At 43.2% G+C, this 22298-nt stretch overlaps 1 protein-coding gene across 2 annotated transcripts in view; it reads left to right on the top strand.

The window, feature by feature from the left end:
- Positions 1-47: 47 nt before the first annotated feature.
- The window catches only part of LOC124222080 (serine/threonine-protein phosphatase 2B catalytic subunit 2), a 116334-nt gene continuing 94083 nt past the window's right edge, over positions 48-22298 (top strand). The window contains exon 1 of one of the 2 annotated variants that reach the window (XM_069135938.1): positions 48-860. Coding sequence is in view for 1 of the 2 variants with exons in the window: in XM_069135957.1 (XP_068992058.1) it covers positions 809-860 (52 nt within the window). In the remaining variant the exon portion in view is untranslated. The remainder of the gene's footprint in view (positions 861-22298) is intronic. The other variant, XM_069135957.1, reaches the window with a different exon arrangement.

Below are 22298 nucleotides of genomic sequence, written 5' to 3'. Positions count from 1 at the left end.
GGTCAGGGTGGAGAACCGCAGCTGCGTATTTGGTGCCGGCGAGAAGAGCCGAGTCGACGAGAGAATATAGGCGAACCTCTCGTCCTCGAATAATCGGTGCGCCTCCGAGCTGCGCCCTAAAGTTGCGCCGTAGTTTGGCCGCGGAACGACAGTGCGTGCCGTGACCGAGACAGACATCTTGTAGTAGAATTTTAGCACCGCGCTTGCTGGTTACCGCGCCGTGTAGTGTGTCGTGTCCGTGTCCGTGTCGGCCGTGGCGATTGTATTATAATAAATAAGAAAATAAAAACGAGACGGGAACGACGGTGAAATAAAACTGAGGAGAAAGAAAAAAAAAAAACAAAAAAAGAAAACGACATACCACGAAAAAACAATAAGGATAAAACAAACACAACAAACGAATAGATAAACCAGCGACAACCGATAATAAAGGATAATCCGTACGCTATCCCTTTGGCGGAGTATAACGCATATTTATTTTTACGAAAAAAATTACGTCTGTTACAAGTGCGTGGGTGCGCGTCGATTGTCGCGAAGAAGAGATAATTCATGCCCTCTGATGTGTGACGTGTAATTATTATTGTATTCCGTACCCACTTCCCCCTCCCCTCCCTCCCCTCCACCCCCACCAAAGGAAAACGGAAAAAGGAAGAAGAGGAAGGAGAAAAAGGAGGAGAAAAAAACCACGGCGAGGCGATCGTCACGGAATCGTCGTAGAAACCGAAAAGAATAAAAAGAATTGTAAATCAGCGGTATCTCAACCGACCGATCGTGAGTGTCGCGCGATCCCCCGCGACCGCGAGCCAGGATGTCGTCAAATAATTCCCAGAAGCTGTCGACGACGGAACGCGTGATTAAAAGTAAGTTTTCCAAGAGTTTGATAAGGCTACATTTTGCCAATTGGGTCAAATTTTTACACTCTCCTCGCATCCCGAGCTCTCTAATAACCACCTACCGATTTTTATCCCCCCCCCCCCCCTCCCTTCCCTTACCCCAGCCCCGGAAAACGGGGCGCGGAAAAGCCAAGGAAAACACCGTCCGCAGGGTAAGCGAAAACACAGAGAGCCGTCTCCTAGAGAGAGCGACGGATTGATTTTCTGGCCACTCGCCGGCGCCATTGCTATCGACCTACCCTCCGCCAGTTTGCTTCCAACTTTTTACTCGTTCGCTCGCTCTCCGTGCGGGTGGATGAGTAGATTGTTTATCTTTAAACGCTGCTCCCAATTCGCCGCAGATCCCTTCGCCCTCGGGGTTACAGGTCCCTCTGTCATCCTCGCCCCTCGTATCCCTCCCTCCCTCCCTCCCACCATTTCGCTCGTCCACCCTCCTTTTCCCCGACACCGGACGCAAGTCGACGACGTCGCTCCCTTTCGTCTGTCAAATTTCATTCCTTAGCCCGGTTCCACACGTTACCCTCGAAATCTCGGCTCTTTCATTCTTTTCCCCTCTGCCGTCGAAGTAGGATCTCTCTCTCAGTTTGTCGCCACCTCTCGTTGATGTTATGCAACACTCATCGCTAAAATTTTACAATTTTTCATTGTTACGTTTATCGATGGTTCGCGAGGAGATTCTGGCGAACAATCTCAACGAGGAACCGACTCTGTCTTTACCGATCAACGAAATGCTCTCTTTCCGATCTGAAAATCGCCAACGCCGCATCATCGCAATTTACCTGTCAAACTGGAACGTCGGTCGATTCCTCATCAGCTGATATCTCAATTTCCTAATGGCTACGTGGAAAAGTAATCTCAATCAAGCGATGAGAATACTGACCTCGATCAAAACGTACGTGTGATTTTAATGAAAAGGATATTTTACCCGAGCTCCGAAAGTGATTATACCGATTGCGGAACCACCGTGTCTTCGCTCTCAAGTTTTATACGCAAATGATTATTCTTATCTTCGCCGGATCTTCAATTTTCATTTGCATTTTTTTTCCCCATCATATCGTAATTGTTTGAAAGTATTTCGTTGCAGCACAGCTGTTATACAAGTAGGGTTTTATTTTTACCAACTGTGGAACTCGTTAAACTCATCTTGTTTTAAATAATTTGAAAACTTTTTTTTTCACTTATTCTTATCAAGTTTAATACAATAAGTGATATTAAATTAACCTGTTGGTGAATAATTGAATACTTTTTAAACACTTCTCACACGCGAAATTAGTCCCAACGATACGATCGCAATATTCCAACAACTATTCGCCGCCTCTTGCATGTTACATTATTAAAAACTGTGTGCGATGTTATTTTTCGACTATGGGCATTTAATCCAAGACTCGGGTAGTCATTTATCACTCAAAAACCTGTTTAATGCCAACAGTACTCGACCAGTTTTCAATTCTAGGTTGTATTGTAATTTTAGCTTAGCTATCCTTAATGAGGCTAAGGTTAGCAACGTTAACGTAACGGAACATCAGGAAAAAATTTGTTATTGCACAATTCTATAACGTCGTTTACAAGGAGTAGGCTTTTGAAAATAAGAATAATTACAAGAGTCAATAGCGTGCAACGGTACATACACAGGTATAACGGTCGAGCATATTTTCAAGACATATTGTTCAATTTGACCGGCCGGCGGCCGCGACGTTTAACGTAATGCGTCAAAAGGCCAAATTGACGAAAGAAGCTTGAAAACCGCACTTCGGTCGCCATCGTCCATCGCCACGCCTCACCGAAAGACACGAAAAAATTTCGCACCAACAAAATTTATACAAGGCTGCTATATTTATACCCTATTGTAACTAATTAGCTGACAATTGGCCAGCCATCATTGTCACCCCTTTTTATTACTCGTTCGTATCTCATCCTCTCACTTTCCGCACGTAAAAATAAAGTAATCAATAATTGCACTCACCTAATCGATCGCTCTATAATTCCGGTTTACCGTCGAACGTCTGTCAACACACGAGAATAATTAATTCAAATCACCCGAAATATGTAATAGAAAAAAAATGCATATATGCCTGTCCGTGTCATCCGGAATGATAGCTCGTTATACTGTACGCAGCAGGTGGTACAGGATATTAACTCGAAACGCGAAGACTACGCAAGAATGCGTTGAGGTTTATCGGGATCTTCCAAAAGAAGGTTTACCCTGCGGTAGACACGTGCAGTATGATTCAACGTAGACGTGATGTTATACGTTTCGATCGGAAATCTCACTCGTCAATTATCGGGAAAATTTCTATGGGGGCCATTATTGCCGGCTACGTGAATACAGTTTTTTTTTCTGTTTCCATCGCCTTTTTTTTCCTCTTCTTTTCTTTTTTCTTCGTTCGTTAATAAATTGCATTTCTATACCGTCACTTAAATTAATTGCACGGAAACCAATTAATAATTCATGCCGGAGAACGGACGCGCGTTGTACGAGCTCAGATGGTTTAATTCAAGATATGTAAATTTTCGAATCGGGTAAATCCAATCTGCGTTGCTGCTATTATTCAATTATCACTATCGAAGCTCAATTTTTCACCGAATTATTATTATCAAATTAGTAATCGATAACGGAGGTAGACAGCGTCAGTTCGACCTTACAAATCATCCTAGTACCGAATAACCCACTTTCGTGTACACTCAAATCTATCACTGCTTGCTGCAGGTTCTAGATCGTATTATTTTTAAGCCCAGCTGACGCTCGCATCAATTTCGACCGCGGCTTCCTCGGCGCTAACCATTGTCAATCCGCGAATCATTTTACGACGTGAATAAAAATTCTACACTCGAAGTTTCGATCTTCCCTAAAGGAGTTGAACGAGAGTCATAAACAAAGCAGCAACGGACCGGCGTAAGAAATACGCCGATTAATAAATTCGGGAGACGGTGGTTAATCGCGTTGTCAAAAGATGCACGTCTCTTCCGCGTAAGAGTCTGTGTACAAGGAACGTCGGAGGTAACGTAAGCCGAGTTGCGATATCCATCGACTTTGACCCACTCCCCCGCAGTAGCGCGTGCCACTCGAGAAGAGTAAGTATATCTCGTAATGAAACTGACAATTCGGTTCTGTCGGTCGGGTTACGACGACGACGACGACGACGACGACGACGCGTTTTGCTGCTTTCTATCTATAATCGTAAACACGCGTACGCAAGTTCATCGACGACGCTGTTGCGAGGATGTTTACCGCGTTGAAGAAATTTATCAAGCATTGAGCAATTTCGTTACATACGCATACGAGTCATTGCTCAGCAGAGCTGCAGAGAGCTTGAGTTTTGCTGCTTTGCGAGATCGGTTCAAGCTGTCTTTCAACGAAACGGAAGAATCGTTCGTGGGTTTCGAAATTGAGCCGTAGAGAAAACAGGGCGTACAATGTCACGTAGACTTTGGCAGTTTTATTGGTTGGAAACTTTCGTCAGGTACCGTTGCACGGTAGTTTAACGGCGTTTAAGGATACTACCGTATCGGTCCTCTTCGCAACAAGACTCGTGGACGTTCACCAATTGAGCGCAAAATTTTTGAAACCATTCTCGTCTATGATTCGTATGATTGACAAAGAACAGGGGTCTCTGCATTTTGCCGAACCATTAATCTAATAGGATTAGGAAAATCGCGCAACTCCGTGATTAAAGAGTCGAGCACCCGGCGGGAGCAGTGAAGTAAGTACCTACGTCTCAGACTTGTCGAGTATCAAAGTACCCAGCAGCGGCGAACATCGTTTGTAGGAAAGGGTCGCGAACGCCGGGTGGAATTTGATGGGTAACGAAGGCCTGCCATGGTTCGAATCGAAAGGCCGCGCGGAGTGTTTTCCAGAGCAGCTGGTCCGAACTTGATAGGATATCCAGAAAGCTGATTGACGACCGCCGTGGCGCGGGTCTCTTGATAGGGGCATAAATTGTCGGAGTGACGTTACTGCCTACTGCCTGCTGCCCAGTGACACCGGCCATACGGCGATATAACCGAGGCCCGCGGCTGCCGCTTCCTTGCCGAAAATATCTTTGACCTCGGGGTATTGCATCGTTAAAGAGGCGAACGTCAAGCTGCACCTCGGAAGCAGGCGGTCGCTTCTTTTTTCCTGGGGTTCGCCCTGGCCTCCGAACGACAGCCTTTGGGGTACCCATGACTCGGTAGCCGGTTGAGAGTGTAATAATAGTCGCAAACAAACTCATTTGGCTCCGTGGCCAACTTCGGTTGGCGCGACCATAGTCCACTCTTCGATTTCCCGATCGAGACACCCGGTGGAAGGCCAGCGTTGGTGGTGCCCAGGCGATATGGATCGGTGAAATTTTTTTGTTGATCTTCTAAGAAAGAACAAACAAACCCGAGGCACCCGAGTCGAGAGTTTCCCAGCAGCCGGTATTTTCCTTTCCCGCTAAAAACACATCCCGGTGTTTGTTTACTCGTTATTTCTATCTTTCTCTCTCTCTTCTTCTTAATCTCGTCTTTTAATGGTTTTTCAACCTTTCACAAACGCGTTTCCATAACCGTTACGATATTACAAGGCTCGAAGATTAACGCACCTATACTATTTTAGGATATCGTTATTTTATAACCGAAGACTCGCAAATTTTTGCTACAGTCAGCTGGGAACAGTGGAGCTTTTTTTCTCCAAGTTTATATTTTTTATTTTTATTTGAGCATTGTGCACGATAAATTTCACATCCTAGAAGCGAACAATTGTCCGATGTAATCATCATTCGTTTGGGAATAACGAGTCGAGACTGCATAAGTTGAGAGTTGACACAAACGGTCGGACAACGTCAACGCCAATTGTAAGACATCCGTTCGAACACTTGTAAAACCACGCGTTCGCTGCGGTCTGAAAACCACAATTTGATGAACTAAATATAGGTTGAAAAGTGTTTTATTCCCCCTTGGATGTGATTAATTTATCATATTTACGCCGCATTCTTTGAGCTGGTGGAATATTAAAAACTCAACTAAACTCGTATCCGTAATCACATCCATTAATCGATGTTGATTAACAACAGCGTTCTGAATCGCGGACCAAGGAATCGGAGGCAAGATCTGAACGATGTTGAGCAACAAATAATAAGGAATAAATGAATAAATAAAGTTGAGCAATTATATCCTTGTCGCAGTTGCCCGTCTAATCTAATGCCAAGCGATTACCGTAGTCCCGAAATGGGCAAGATTTTGAAGTGGCATTATGCACGTCTCGCAATCTCTCCAAACCTTGGCTGTTTCACGAACGTTCGACTTGATCCATCCACGTTCGGTGCCATAAAGCGTACGCGAGCCACGCGTCACACGCAAACTGTTGAAACATCAATTTGATACGCGCGTGTGTGTATAATACGATATAACATAATTCACACGCTAATCTCCTTTTCACCTAGAATTCCTGTGCTCTCGGTATTGTTCGTTCTCGGATGACAGCTAAAGCGAAGAATTCATAATTACGCCTGTCTAACCGTATAATAGCAGATTTAACGGAGGTGCGAAACACAAAGGAATGCGACTGAAACTCGGAAACTAACTCTCTCTCTCTCTCTCTCTTTCTATTAAACCAGCAGTGAGACACCAATGGGTGAGAACACGTTGTGGTCTCTGCACATCCAGTTTACCCGGTACCGTATCCACTAACCACATACGGAGATTTAATCGTAGTGCAGAAACAACTGCTTTGCTCACACAGAATGGTTAGTTTGGTTAGCGATTTGGAAAAAAAAAAGAAAGAAAGAAAGAAAGAAACGTGTCAACGAGGATTTACGAGAGTGTAAAACGGCGCCTGAATTTTTCCCATTCCAGGATAGAGGCGTCGTCGTTCGACCGTGACATTCTTGCACGGTGAATGTGTCTGTAGGTCATGCATTGATTATTCCCCGACCAAGTCGAATGGTTTTACACACGACCGTCACGTTACGACCGACTGTGAATCCGACCGCGTGTGAAAGTCACTCTAATTAGGCCCGCATCCGTTTCCTTCACTTTTATCTTTGCCCGACTATTGCTCGGGTATGTTTTTCCATTTGCTCCCGAGTCGTTGAAAGATTTCGTAGAAGCGGCAAAACGGGGAAAATTGTTTCCCCGTAATCGATACGTAAATTGTGATACTTGAGTTGGAAAGATAAGCCTGCAGAGCTGGTCAAGTCTTTTAGGAAAAATACGAATCTTCTTTCGGCAAACGCGTCGACAGCCGGTACACGGTTTGATCGATATTCGTTTAGGGACAGGAGGAAGAACACCGTCAGCTCTCTACCGTGAATGACGCGGACAAATGGATGCAGGAAACTCTCCGAGGGTATGAAAACGGCCTCGCTTTCGGCCACCCTTCGCCGGCTGTCAGTCTTCGAATAAAGAAGATGTAAAAATTGTGTACCTACAAACCAAGCGCGGGACTTGCAAGCCTCTCGGCTTCGTTTCACGTTAAATTGACAGACTGAATCACAATCTGATTAAAAACAGGGAACGACGAAAAGAAACAAGAGAAAAACACGCCGCGCAAGATCAGAGCTTATCGCACGCTGTCCTCTCTGTTTGTTTCAAAGAGATAAAGTTCCACAAGGCTTTGCCAGCATTACGCGAATGATTACGCACGCCAGCCAGACGCTCTTCAAACAGAAGAAGGATTCATTAGCCCAGAAAGAAGAAGTTTCATTCATCACTTCGAAGATTCTTCATTCGTTCATTCATGCACCTAGTTACTATTATTAAACCGAGAATATTTTACAATTTATCTAAAGGTCTTCCCCGCTCTCAAGCGTGTCTTTGACACGATGATATACGTCGTTACGCGCACACATTTATCGCCAGAGCCACGAAGGTTACGCTCATTGCATCGATGTTACTCAACATCTGTTTGCCACTTCTTATCATTATGTGGATATGATTGTTGCACGCTCCGCTACTTTAGCCATCCCTAAAATTGGTTAAATAATTGTTGAAAATTACCCGTAAGATTGGACGAAATATTTCAGGTGATTCGAGGTATAGAAGACTGACGAGACTCGATTTTTTTTTTTTTGCACCCCAAATGTTCGCTATTCCCATCACGAATAATCCCTATGTAGGCGTGATTCCCGGTAATTTTTCAGAACAGAGTATTATTGAATTCTGGTAGGAAATTGGTTTTTGGCTTATCCGTATTTGATTATGGCCGGAAGATGATTCACGTGAGTCGAATCCTGCAGCAATCCAGCTTCCGTTTCAAGCATATATATATATATATATATAAATCGACCATATATTTTCAAAATTTAAGTTAAAATTGTTGTTCGAAATGACGAAAAAAAAATGCTGTCCAAGTTTCAGCTCTTAATATTGATATTAATGTTTAGAGGTGCCTCATCGTTATTTTATATTCCGATTTAAATAACATGGGGAAAATTTGTTTTAAAACTTCGGAATTTTACAACTCGTCAACGCATTGGTGTACTGATAAGGATCTTTCTTTTTAATTTTATGATGAATCTACTCTTTCAAAAGTTATTTAAAGACCTTAAGAGTAGATTTATCATTAAATGACAAGAGAACTTTTTTTCTTAACTACCTTTTGACGTAAAATAACTTTTGAAAGAGCAGATTTATCATACGATGACAAGAGACCTTTTTTCTAGAGTGTTTGATTCACCACAAAAATACGCGCTGGTCTTATCAGTACGGTAATTCGTCGACGAGGTATAACGTTCTAAAGCTTGGAAAAGAAATTTCTCCCCCGTCATTCAAATGGGAAATAGAAAATCGCGTTGGGGTACTTCTAAATATTAATATTAAGAGCTGAAACTTGGGCAGCATCCTTTTTTCGTCACTTGGAACAATATTTTCGACTTGCATTTTGAGAAAAAAAATAGTCTATATTTTGATACGGTATAATCTATACATATACACATGAGTATAATACATAAAGAAAACTGCTTAGACCAAGTAAATTGATCTCGTATAATAACTTGAAACCTCTTCAGGGTGGAAAGAAGAGAAACTTTCTCATTCGAAGCACGACCCACCGGTGGTCTGTCATTCTTTAGGTGGCAGCAATTACAGTCCGCGTTGAGAATAGGAATAAATCAAGTCCGCCGACAAGTCATTCAGACACGAGTATGAGACGCAAAAAGTTAGTAGATCATTTCATTACCAACCCTGGTAGGTTGGCAGGGTTGTTAAAATCGTGTGATTCCTCCATCTGTGCAGGCAGATCTGATTATCCCGTTACCCGAAGAATTATTCATCCCACCCACGACGAAGTAGCAGCGTTCAAACTTTACGAATAATTATCCAGTTGCAGTATAATGAAACGACCCCCGTTGATTTACTTTTTTTATCCCAGCATTGTAAAAGAAAAAATTTCCTCATACCTTAAAACGCGACAATAAATTACATTTCTTCAATTTCTCAATTGTGACATAACAGCAGTTGACTTTTGTTGACATTTTACCGCACACGGCAAAAAATATTCGCTGGAACAGCAAATTTTTCGTCTTAATGTATACTCGAAGCAAAAAGTTTTCACTGCAACGGAATATTTTTTTTAACAAGCATAGTAGTAAAGTAGAGTTCGGCTCTACCGAACCCGTAACTTATTGTTAGTAGTGTTAGTTAAACATTCAAAAATTCCTAGCCGCTGCAACTCATTTTCTTTTTGTGACTATATCAACGCTGAAATGTGTTGTTTTTTTTTTCTTGTCAGAGCCGCCGCCGCAAGGAATTATGCCTCGCTATTTTTTTTTTTTTTTTTTTTTTTTTTTTTTTTTTTTTTTTTTTCCACCAGAGGGCAAAATTGCACGTTACCGGTTTTTGGGAGCACTTTCGTTCGTCGTGTCGTCGCAGCGTCCCGTTGTGGCGGCGGCGCCGGTAGCGTCGACGGAGGGCGTGCGTCGTCGGGGGCGGCGGAGGAAGGGGGGGGGGGGGGCAGATCAATACGCACGGCCAGCTCGTAATGCATAGATTAGCTTATTCATGCACCGTCACGTCGAGAGTCGAAGGGGGACCACCAGGTTCCCCGCACCGTTTTCGCGACCTTGACCCTTCGCGTTACGACGAGGGGTAGAGACGCGTATCCTTAGGAAGGACGAGCGCGCCGAAGGATATTTCGGAGGACGTCTCTGCGGTATTTCGGGTGAATTCTCTCGCGACTTTTCTCGCGTCGATTTCCATAACCGGTCCCGCAAAAACGGCGAACCTACGAATCTCGGTCAATTTCTCATTCGGCTTCGGACCTGCAGCCGATCGAGCGTAAAAGCCGTGCTTTTCCGATCGATGTTATTTGATCCTCAGTTTCCGATGCGGGCACGGTTGGTTTTAAATTTATACGCCGTGGACGAACAACGCGATACGATTGCCTCCGATTAATTAAATATCCAACAGGTTGGCGGAGACGCTTGTTGCAAACACCCGTTTTTTATTTGAAATTTTTCAGACGTTTCTTGTTGGTCTTTGATAGCGTTGCGGCGCAAGCAAGTCTCGGGGTGTGAATGAGAAAAGAATGTCACCGGAGTGTCATGATTTATTTTTAACGCTTACCGAGCCACGATTTTGAAGATCCAAGGCTTCCGTATATTATTTGCCCTCGTTTTTGCCGCTCGTGCCAGCCTTATAATCGGTCGCATCCGCCTTCCTTTTCTTCGTATTGCGCAACCCAGCCACGCTTCACCCAAAATTCGTTCCGTCATAGTTTATCGCCGTTATTACAGAGCTCCCCGAGGGATCGGCCGCGCGACGAACGTGAACGATGGCAAAAATAACATCACCGATAAGAATAAATAGTATGTAATGAAATTGAAGTGCTTATAAAAAACCGGATGACAAGTGAGCCGATAAGTGGCGGAAAGACCGCCCTCTCCTCCCTTTTATTCTTCTTCTTCTTCTTCTTCTCCTCCTTCGTTCTCTCCTCCGCAACCGAGCGCAGCTTAGCTAGCGAATTGATTTTTACAGCGACCTAATTAGCAGGCAAGAGAAATCGCTCCGCGTTTCACATTCAGCGCAGGTCGAGTCCGTTGCTCCGCACCTCGAGCCGCACGACTTTTATACCTTTTTCTTCGTCCCGATCACCGACGTAGAAAACGTAGTTGAAAGAGTTTGACACGCAAAGAATATGCGATTATCTGCAGAAAATTATGTTATATTTATGGATCGCTGTTGGAAAAAAAAAGAAAATTAAAAATATATAATTCTCTCTTCAACTCTGTATAATATTGCACTTTTGTTACCGAGCCACGATTCCGCTTCATTACGACTGTTAAATATCAATATAGCATTGAATTCGAAACGATTAGTATGCACGATCCGCAATTATGTTTCACTCTGCGATACACCGATCCGGGTCTAACATGGGGGAAAAACTTTTCACGTGCCTTTTAAACACGCCTGAGGGACCCCGTTAATCCTAACAGGATAACCGGAGGCGATATTGCCGTAGCGAAAGTTTGCGGTTAACGATATTCTAACCAACGAGGTAAACGGCGGCCTGATCCCACCAGCGATTATCGACCAAAATTGTAGTTCAAACTTCCGTTCGCACGGTATGAGATATGAACTAGGACCGGGTATCGAGTCGACCGGAATTTGTATGACCCCGCGTAGAAGGAAGTTTTGCAAAAACTTTATCCGGGGACTGAAATTTTTTTTCGCGGTGTCTGTCGCTTCCTTACCTATTTGTCACGTAGTATATAGGAATATGCATGGTTTAGGTAATCCATTGAGGGGCACATTTTTCTACTAAACAAGTTTAGAAAATCATAGGTGATCTATAGCTTTTCGGGGTCACTAATTACGATTTCGAAGTCGGTGTTAAGGAATTCAGAATGGCGGATCCAGCATGGCCACTGTAACGGGCTAAGTTTGCGATTTTTTGCGTAATTTAGAAAAAAAATTCATTCTTCAAAATTTACAGATTTTTTTTTTGAGAAAATTGATTGTACGAAAAATTCTGAAAAAAATATATATTATAAAACTGTATGCGGAGAATACGTAAAAAACGATTCTTTTTTTTTTTTTTTAAAATAGAGGTTTTTCACATCAATTGTTTATAACAAGCATATAAATAAATAAAATATTGCAATTTTGCATGAAATTTCAACGATTTAGGCACCCAAGAGTCTGAAAAGTGTTCACGTGCATATAAAAATTGCAAAAATATATCAGAAATGAGAAAAAAACTGAGACTAAACAAGTGCGACGTAGAATCCCTACAAAACAAAGTCCGGTCAATCACCTCCATCTTGGCCGCCATTTTATAACGAACCGAAATCGTGGGAAGTTTCAAACACGTATAAGTAGGTTAAAACGTTGATGAATTGGGTAAATTAAATTTTCACTATTTCACCGATCAGTGCAGTCGACCGAATGGTAAAGTCGAACATGATATATCGTCGAAAGATAAGCGAGCTGCTCATTCTGCTGGTCTTTCACTTTGAACAATTTGTCTGCCGCATTCTAATCCCCGAATTATCGAATGGATTTGTTCAACGTCTCACCCCGCGATTCTCCACTTAAGGGCAACTTTTCGCCGTTTTTATTGCGCGTCGAAGTGCTTTCCCTCACCCTCGTAAGTCCCACACGTATTTTTCAACCGACTGCCGCGGCAGCAGCAGCAGCAGCAGCATCCTCTTTGCATCTTAGTTACGTGTCACTGCTCAAGCGAATGCTCGAGCCAACACATCTCGACAACCTCGCCTTTCCCTTTCTCTCCCCTTCACACCCTTCGCCCACTTGTAAATTCGTAATTACGAGTTACCAAGGCGGGGATATTCATGCTTTCACGTGTTTTCCCCGACGCAAATACATATATATATATGTATATGTACACATACCTGTACTTACACGGAAGATTTCTTTCTCTTCGTCTATTTTTTATTTATTTATTTTTCCCCCTTTTTTTTCATTCTAGTCACGCTCATTTTTGCCCCGCCTCATGCACAATGTAATTGCACTATACACAAATATAGACATATATTGTATTCTTTTCACGCCAAGTTTTTAATTAAATGATTTCCCCGCCACCGTTTTTTTTTTTTTTAAGGTTTTTTTTTCGTTCCTTCTCTTCTTTTTTCACCTCCAATTCGGTGTGTACACGACGAGCGGTGAGAAACGGTTCAACTTTTGTAATTAGGATGGAAGGAAGAAACGGACAAGTTCGCCAGAGATAATCTGCGAAACCTTTTGGCTACTGGCGCACGCGTCTAACGCCTCGAGGCGTGCCATCTCCTTCGCTAAATTGCCGATTCTCGTCGAAGGAGTATATATGTACCTGCATATACATACTTTTACATAGGTACACAATGTATGTATATTTGTGCTTTTTCTTCCTCCGAGGTAGGATAGGTATATTTTTGGTACATCAATTCCGAGAGCTGATTTAAGTCAAACTGAAAACAATTCTCGCGTGGAATATTATACAGGTCTAATAGACTCGGCAACTGCTCGCGGACAAAGATGTTTGTCACTCGACGCAAAACTAACTCCAATAGAAATACCAACTGCAATATTTTCAAAACCGTCTTAACTTCATTCGTATCGTCTTAATTCTGTGATTTTTCACTGTCGTTGGATGCGTCGACGCACAGACGTAAGGATCGTTTCAAATTCGACGTTAGTCCGTTGATAAATCAACGAAGCGAAAAGTTGGCCAAACTATTCGTAGATCTGACAACAGGTATTCCGAAGACGAGGTTTTTGTCTTGTATCATACTTGCCTCGATCCTCCGTCCCACGAAGAAAGTAAAGAGGCAAGATACTTTTAGCAGAATAGTTCCGGCACTGCCGACTGCAGAAGCTAACAAAGTTTCCCCCAAACGACGAACAAATACCAGTGATTACTGGGATCAGACACAGCGGAACTCTCCCGCCTCCTTCCATTCCTGTGTCAAGAAGCACCCTTCGCAACAATCACCGAGAAGAAGAAACGAGCTTTCCATTTCACCGGCACCTAATTCGCGCCGGTTCTGCAATCATCGATGACGAAGGTCAGAGGTACGAAGTGTGTCTTACCAGAGATACTCGCCCGGTCGTCAGGGTCGGCGGAATGATCTCTGGACCATCGCGAGATGTGCCCCGATGGTAGGAGAGACTCGAGATTCGGCCGGTATTCGCGCAACATCGGCATCGGTCGCGATTCTCCTCCGCAGGTGGGTTCGCTCTTCGAGACCGTGGAGGATGATCGATGCATTTGCGCGCGCGTACTAACCACGGAACCCGCAATTTGCCCACCCTCCAACACCGCCACGTTTCGCGGGGGATTCCCGCTGCTGTTTTACATTCCCTTCGCATGTTTTCTTCCTTTCCGTATCACGTATCCGTCAATTTTAAACCGCAGACGGATGAAGTAATAAGCCCACTTTACTCTAGCGAAAATTAATTACAGATAGGGTGATTGTATCAATTATCGACCCTCTCCCAATCATTGACCTTTTTTTGGTTGTGTCCGTTTGATCCTTGGTTCTAAAATTACCAAAAAATAAATTCGTTGCGTCTAACCCTCCGGCAACTGGTTACGGTAATCGAGAAATTCACAATTTGTGCAGTAAATTTATAACTTTGGAAAATAAAAGAGTCAATGATTGGGTCTGAACGTGTCAATAACCACGTGCACTTACCTTATCGGGCAATCGACGCGACTGTACAAAGATTGAACGAATCGCAAAAAGTCCAGGAAATTTCTTTTTCCACATTCTCTGTATACCACTTTGTTGAAACGACGAGATTTCCCAACGGCTTATATATATATATATATGTATATAGGTTAAATGTATATGCTACGTCGGCTTTACGCGTAAGACCTCTTCGGCTGCTGGAACCGACGAAGCTTTGCAGCCTGAATCCCACTTGACCGTTGGGCTACACGTAGGTACGTCGTCTCCATTTTACGGGGGGCGAAAGATCGTAGAGATAACTCGGTCGGTATGATTGTTCGTGAAAATTTGGTGAAAAAAATCTAGCACTAACACGCCGGAGCAGGGACGTTCAGTCCGCCGAACGAATCGCGGACGAGACGCGGATTTTGAGGAACGACGATGAAAGTTTTACAACGGTGGAGACGGACGCACGACTCGTCGGACAAGCGATTCAATTTGGCAACGAGTGCTGCTCGCGGGGATCGCGCTGATTATGTATCGACTGCCGACATATAATTATACGAATTGTTGCGAGTTAAATTTGACAAGTTGCGGGTGAATACGGAAGGCTCCGTAGAGCAAGATATAATTTGTTTGTTAAAAACAAAAACAAAGAAGAAAGTCAGGGATCGATGTATCAGGTTGGCCGTACACCTGGAAAATTTGAAAAACCTGGAAATCTCAAGGTATTTTTAATCTGGTCACGGACAAAATTGAAAATATCAGTTTTCTATCATGGGATTTAGAAATTATTTATTGAGGTAACAGGTTTACGTTTTTTCGTCGATGAAACAAACTGGCTTGAACTGATTTTTTTTTTACATTATATTTTTCTTTAATGCGAATTGAATTTGAATCGAGCATGGAGTTATAATAATAAACTGAACGATTCAATTCTTAATAACTTAGGAGAATTGGGAAAATGTTAGGAAAAACTAGAATTCAGGTCCTGGAAAACCTGGAAGAGTCAAGGATTTTTTACGGCCACGCTGATGGATGCACGATCAAAGGGTATGTTTAATTCTGGCGGACGAAGAAAAGTCTCAACTCGCAATTTTGAGGGGGTGAAAAGTCAACTTGTGGACTCTTAGCGACAACTAAGTAAAAAGTTTGTGTTTGCGACGTTTGAGCAGATAACTATTGGTTTCTGTTTTTCTTTTTCGCTGCAGTTTTTGATAATTCCTATCGAGAATCTATGGGGAAAAATGATACCACGCCACTTACTTAGCCGCCATTCGGGCCATTCGGCGGAGTAAGCAACGAAACGAATGTTACAGCGATCCAATCCAATTAGGGAACATAATACATATCACCTTCGGCAAACCCCCACCGCCGGCATGCGCGCCTGTTAAAACAAGAGCTTCTATTTCAGTGTACGTATGTATTTTTACTGGAGTAACTTTGTTTGCCTTCCGCGTTGCAGCTGAGCATACAGCAATATAACGTGTTCAAAGACGCCTTAACCTGAGTACGTAGGTAGGTAAAATAGTTGTTGTTGAAAAGTAGTTTGTACGAACTTTTAGTTCTAAGTTCACGCAGCGTTAATAACAATTTTAAATATTCGCAAGTTGTAACCTCCGCACTCTGTGGGGAAATATCGAAAACGCGAACTCAATTATTTGAAATTCGTCAATCCGACTCGTTAAATGAAACATCAAAGACCCCAAGTGCTTGTCATTTGAACGAGCATGCGAACTGAGGGCAATGAGTTATATTTATCACACGGAGTATTGTATGAGTCACTCGATGTTAGATGCTCCGGCAAATTGTCAACATCGGAGAAAACGAAGTGTAATTTATCGACGGCAATCACGCTATTTTACCGAATTGGGAATAATTCGAATTTTTGTTATTTTTTTTTTTTTTAAAGAAAATTTGAAAAAATTTGGGAAAACGTTCGATACTCGAATTTCACGAATCGGGAATTTCTTCGCGATTTCTTCGTACCTTGATTAGAATACCGCGTACATTAGGTTGCAAAAATTTCGCTCGTAATCGCGGGAACGACTTTGGATATATTATTTATAGTCGAAGGTGGATGGATGCAGTTGTCCGCAACGGTTTGCACCGTTCACAGTCGGTCAAGATTTAATACCGTCTCCTCTTACTGCTCGGCCAGGAATTTGCCTAAGGCGCGTGTATAAATAAAACATGTAAAACGGTTACCGGGCGGGGAGACAATAAAACAAACCGAGCGAATCAGTTTTCTTGGAAAATTCGCAACGGCTGCCCGAAGATCTTAAAGCTGGTTGAGTTACGCGATCATCCGTCGCGGCGACGTCCACGTGACTCCGCGAATGGAATGATGCCAAAAAAACGACCCGAGCATTCCGAGCCCTGCGCGATTCGCGCGTATTATAATAACTGCAGATCGTCGGGGGAGATTTGATGTAATAACCGGAGTAATTACCCCTCGTAATGGGCTTAAAAATGTTTCTTTTTTCGCCTGTATTTTTTATCCTCATACCGGAAACGAGATACAGGCGGATTCGCATCAGCTTTCCTCCCACCGGAACCAGCTACTTAAACGCTCCTCTTTCTGAAACTTTCCGCCCGTGACCTTACTTGTCGCGTTTTAATAATGCAAACTTGAATTTTCGAGCCGTGCGTCATCTCTCAATCCGAAATCCTCCCTCTTATTACCGTACGAGATCTCTCGTTCCAGTCCAGATTACGTAATGATCCAGAGTCAAAGAGGGGAAATTTGTGAATTTCACTTTACAGTTAACTATAATATATGTTTATACATTATATCATAGTTTATGTACTATGATAATTTGATCAATCTCGTCTCGATTTCTGCAAATCATAATTTTTCTCCGAATTAAAATTCCTATACGATGCCATATTACACATATTCCAAACTATCAGAGACCGGTTTTACTTTCGCGATCGTGGTTTCTGGTTATTCACGAAGCAGTTAAAATCGATGTCTCAGGATTGATTCGAAAGGCTTAACTCCGAGCAGCTAACCGACCATATACCATATCGGTATTGGGATGCAGCCGCGTAGCCGAAAATTTTTAACAGGTACCGATGAACGAATCGATCGAGGAAATAACTATCGATTAAATATCCGCAGGGGGGGGAGGGGGGCATAAAGACCGCCTCGACACACGTATGAAAACGATAGATACGCATCACGTAAATCGTAATCATCGTAAATACTTAATCGCTTCCAGCAAGTGGATTAGGCTTCGTGAATAAAGCAGTAGGTTAATCCAATCTGTCGGTATTATGCCCTATAATCTTATAATACGTTAAAAACCATAAGGGGAACCCTCCGCGAGACACCGTGAATCATTTTTGTTCCCGCGTACTAATCTTGAATATGCAATTGGTCAAGTTCCGAGGCCCGTTATCGGTGTGTCTTCACAACTGCAGCATAAATAGGGTGGCGCATAGACGAACGGAGAAAATATTTCCAGTATAAATGGCAGAGGACGGATCCTTGCGACTTGTTCGATCGCGGGCACCAAGCGATTTTTCAGATCGATTCCAACTATATTTCCACCTAATAACGTGCGCGTATGCTGCAGGGACGGTAAACCTGGCATTGGCTGCGGGTTGCCGCAAGCTGCCGCAGGTGTAACAACGGCCAAGAGGCATTAAGTTGCATTCGTGGACGCGTACGCGCTGAAAGACGGCAGCGTGTATAAATAGTAGGAATATACGTGCCTTGGAGTCTGACTCCTTCTTCTGGCCCTCCATTCATGACCAGGCAAATGCTAAGTATAGATGCTCGGAGGAGCTTATTTGGGAACGAAATGCGGATTGTGGCTGCCCAAACGCCCTGCAACGTGCGGACGATTATCTCCCCAGCTGCAGAGACGCAGGAACTGCCGATTGACCCAGACCTTTGTACCTCCGAAATAAAAAAAAAAAGGTTCTGGATAAGAGGCGTCGAACCTCCTCCGCCGCACAAGATTTTCAGTCGCTTCTTCGATTTTTCTACTATCCGCACCTAAAACTGTTTTACGTACCCGTGATAGTAAATTTTCGGATCGAGTTCCACCGCAGCCGCAGTTGTACAGGAAAAAGACGATCAAGATCCCGAGAACGCGGGTGCTCGCGGATAAAAATTTAATTAATCCAAACTGGCCGGGTTCCAAATTAGTCGGCTTCTCCTGCCCCTCGTTCCCCGTTACATTCGTGATTGGGTTCTACCTGCGTTTAATGGCCGGCGAACACGACGCGTGTATGCAAATTCGCGTGCCGTAGTCCGCTTCTTTGATCCATGGCGAATCTGAAAGTATCCGGTAGAAAAAGAAGAGGAGAAGAAAGAAAGAAAGAAAGAAAAAAAAAAGAAAAGAGAGAACAGATCGAGTACATCATCGATGGCACGATTTTCCCCTATTCCTGGTTCTCCTTTCCTCACGATTACTTTACACGTAGGTACATCTTCTATACAATCCGAATAATTTCTAAGGACAAATGAGATCCAGACGCGACTTCGTGACGGAGTCTTCGCTTCGTTGTGACGAAATATTCAAAGGCGGTACGACGATGCCATGAGATGCGTTTGCACGCGTGTGAGTATTGTGTAACAGAGACACGTTGCTCGGGAATCGTCGCGGCGAGACGGGGTAACATTATACGCACGTGGGCGGAATCGCGGGTGGTGTAGGTATGCACGCATCTACGTAGCTACGTAGATTGGACAGAATAGGCTTTCGTGCAGGCTAAAAATATATATCCATAGGTATAAATGAATCCGCGGCCGTCCACTTGTTGGCACATCAAGCCTCCGTCTTCGATCCATTTTTAATCCACGAGTTCGCGGCTTCGACGAGAGAGAGAGTCTTGGGTGTAACACACTCGGATGATAGAGCCGGAACGACCGGATCGTTTACCCTTGAAATTATACGGGATGAGAGGTGAACGTGCGAGTTTCTACATTTGGGTACACACGTGGGGAATTGGGACATTCGAACATGCGGTTTCATTTAGCGATGGGACGGCCGCCGTTATTCCCAATTTTCTTGTAACTTCGGCACATTACATATCGTATATTGTTACTCTCGAATACAACTTGAGCCCGTATTTGTTTGTTTCTGAATACCACTCTGCACCTTTCCGAAGTAACGTCGAAGCCATTGCACTCGGAGTTTTTGGGCTACTGCTGAAAATTTGGTAGAAGAAAGAAAAATCTGAAAAGTTACGCGAGAAAAGATTATAAAAATGTTTAGGAATTGGTGGAAACTGAATTTATTATTTTTAAAAAGTCACCAAAAAAGAAAAAAGTAAAAGAATAAATTGAGTCGTGTGACGGTGGTGTAACAGTTCGTAACAATGCCCAAAAATAATCGATTATTTTTGCCCGATTAATCGAGTATAACGATTATTTTTAGCTTAGCGAGCATCGCTAAATAAACGAGTGGAATTGCTGCTACCGTGTTCGGAGAAAAATCACAAATCTACGATTCGAACAGTCGCTCAATTGATATCGACAGAACCGAAAGAGAATGATGCACGCCAGTTTTACAATCATCAACGGTTCAAGCGGTCGATCATTAACGTCGTCGGGGGCGTGCGAGGCAGACTTTTAGGCTTAAAATTGAAGAGCGTGGCGTCCAATTCTTTTTCATCACACACGCAATATTCAGACCCATCGTATTATCTAATTGCGAGACGTATCCGTTTACGCTTCGTCTGAGGCCTGTCTACTTTTGGTCTCTCTCTCTCTCTCTCTCTCTCTACTTGGCTCTCTTAACCGCAGACCAAGAACCGACTCTCAAAGAGTCCCGTTGACGAATCTGACCAACCGTCGGACGTTTATAACCGGTCGATTCCTCGCTGATGAAAACTATGCATATCCGTACGATTTATCGACGAAAACTACTTGGTGTAAAAAACATGGAAATTTGAATAACACGTACCATACATGTAAATACGGGAATTCCTCTTAAACTTTTTACTTTTCACGAGAGATGTCATCCACCGCGTGTCTCGTCAGCGTGATCCTGCTGACTTTTCAACTTTTCCCCAAGAAAAGAGGTTCGAAGCTTTCGAGAGTAACCGAGAAAAGAGCCGCTAGACGTAGGTAGGAGGTGTACCTACTACAAGCTCGCGGACGGAGTTGGTCGGTTAGGAATATTTTTAGACTGCACGAGGTGGGAGGGGCGGGAGGAGGGGAGGAGGAAAAAACGGGGAAAGAAATATCGCGGGTATCACGCGTTGGTGTGTAGTGCACGAAAAAGCGTTGTGCGACTACCGGGCGAAATAAAATATTTCTTGTTCACTCTATATCGTGTATGTGCCTCATTATACCGTAGGCGCGTTATGGGCAGATGTGCGATTATACCGGTGTTAAATGAGATACAAAGAGACAAAGGAGCGGGAGAGATGAAAAAAGAATTGCAAAAGCGTGGGTGGGAAAAAAAAGGGACGTTCACAGACTCGACTTGTGCGAAACACCATCGGGATTATTGTTGGTACGTTTTCTGAAACTTTACCACAAGGTTTCAAAACCGGTTGGATTTCATTCGACGCGTTTCACGTCCTTCCTTTGCACAGCCCCTTTTTATTTGATTGAAATCTTTTCATATTTCAAAAGGATCTTGTATTACGTATGTCAAAGAGCTACGGAACTGATTGTGAGAAATATTTCGAGCATGCTTTTCCTGAATGTGATCGAGGGGCTCGAGGGGATCGAGGAATAGAGAAAAGAAATAAAACACGTGCTACTTGCAGCCAGATTTTTCTCTAGATAATCAAAAATTCTGTTTTTTTTCTTCGATTCTTATTCAGACTTTTTATTGCATGCTGCAAGCTTCTTCATATGTTACGAGATTCGGTTTTCCTTCGTGTGCATTATTATAAATGTCGTTCGCGCGATTAAATTACACCAGGGATTGAACGATTGTCTAACATGCGTGTTGACACGAGCAGATTTTCATCTAAGAAACGTGTCTGTCTCTGTCTCGTTTGTTTAACAACTTCTTGACTTTGACAAGATAGAAGAACAGAAAAAAGTCCGATCCAGCGAGAAATATCGAAAAACTCTTGAAATAAAATTTAAAAAAAAAAAAAAAAAAGAAATAAAAAAAAATGTGTAACCTTCGTCTTTCGTTGAAGGGATAAAGTTTTTACCTACAAGTTATGCGTGCAGTCAATATCAACTAACAAAACAACGATTGAAACAGCATCGTTTCGGTATAAAATCCTCACCTATGTAAAAATTCTCTTTTTCAATTTCATTATACTCTTTCGTACAGCTCGTCTGTTCTTGATAACCCCGTTAGAGTGGTATACTATACGTATAAAAATAGGAGCTCTATTTTGGCGGATGCATACAAGCGCGCGATTTGTGTATAAATCGAGGGTAACATCATAGACGTGAAAAAGGGCAGGTACAATCTTCACGCGTGTTTCACCGAAATCCGTGAATTCTCGTGCTCGATATTAAAAGTACGCGTTATACACGCACGTGTATCTAAACTGATCTAATTATACACGGCACTAATTCTACGAAAAACAGTAAATTCGCAACGACCGATTAACCGTTGGACGTTGCATCGATACTGAGATGGCATTTTCGGAGGCTGAAAGTGCGCATCAGCATAAGCGGCATCAGCAGAATCGGCAGTAATAAGACGGGGGGAATGGAAAAGCCGGGGATATGAACGTTTCGTTTCGTCTCGCTTATTCGGTCGCGAGGCTTGTTCTGCTTGGATAAATAATTATTCTATTTCCAGCCATTGTTTACTACACTGACACGCTGCGCGCTCCTCTTCTCTTCCCATCGAAACCACGATTGCAGCTCAACCGACGATCGTGTCGCGTGACGACAATT

The sequence above is a fragment of the Neodiprion pinetum genome, chromosome 1 (assembly GCF_021155775.2).
Source record: "Neodiprion pinetum isolate iyNeoPine1 chromosome 1, iyNeoPine1.2, whole genome shotgun sequence".
In the NCBI taxonomy this organism is placed as follows: domain Eukaryota; kingdom Metazoa; phylum Arthropoda; class Insecta; order Hymenoptera; family Diprionidae; genus Neodiprion; species Neodiprion pinetum.
Note: the sequence above shows the minus strand (reverse complement) of the source record. Positions and strands in the feature narration are given on the sequence as shown.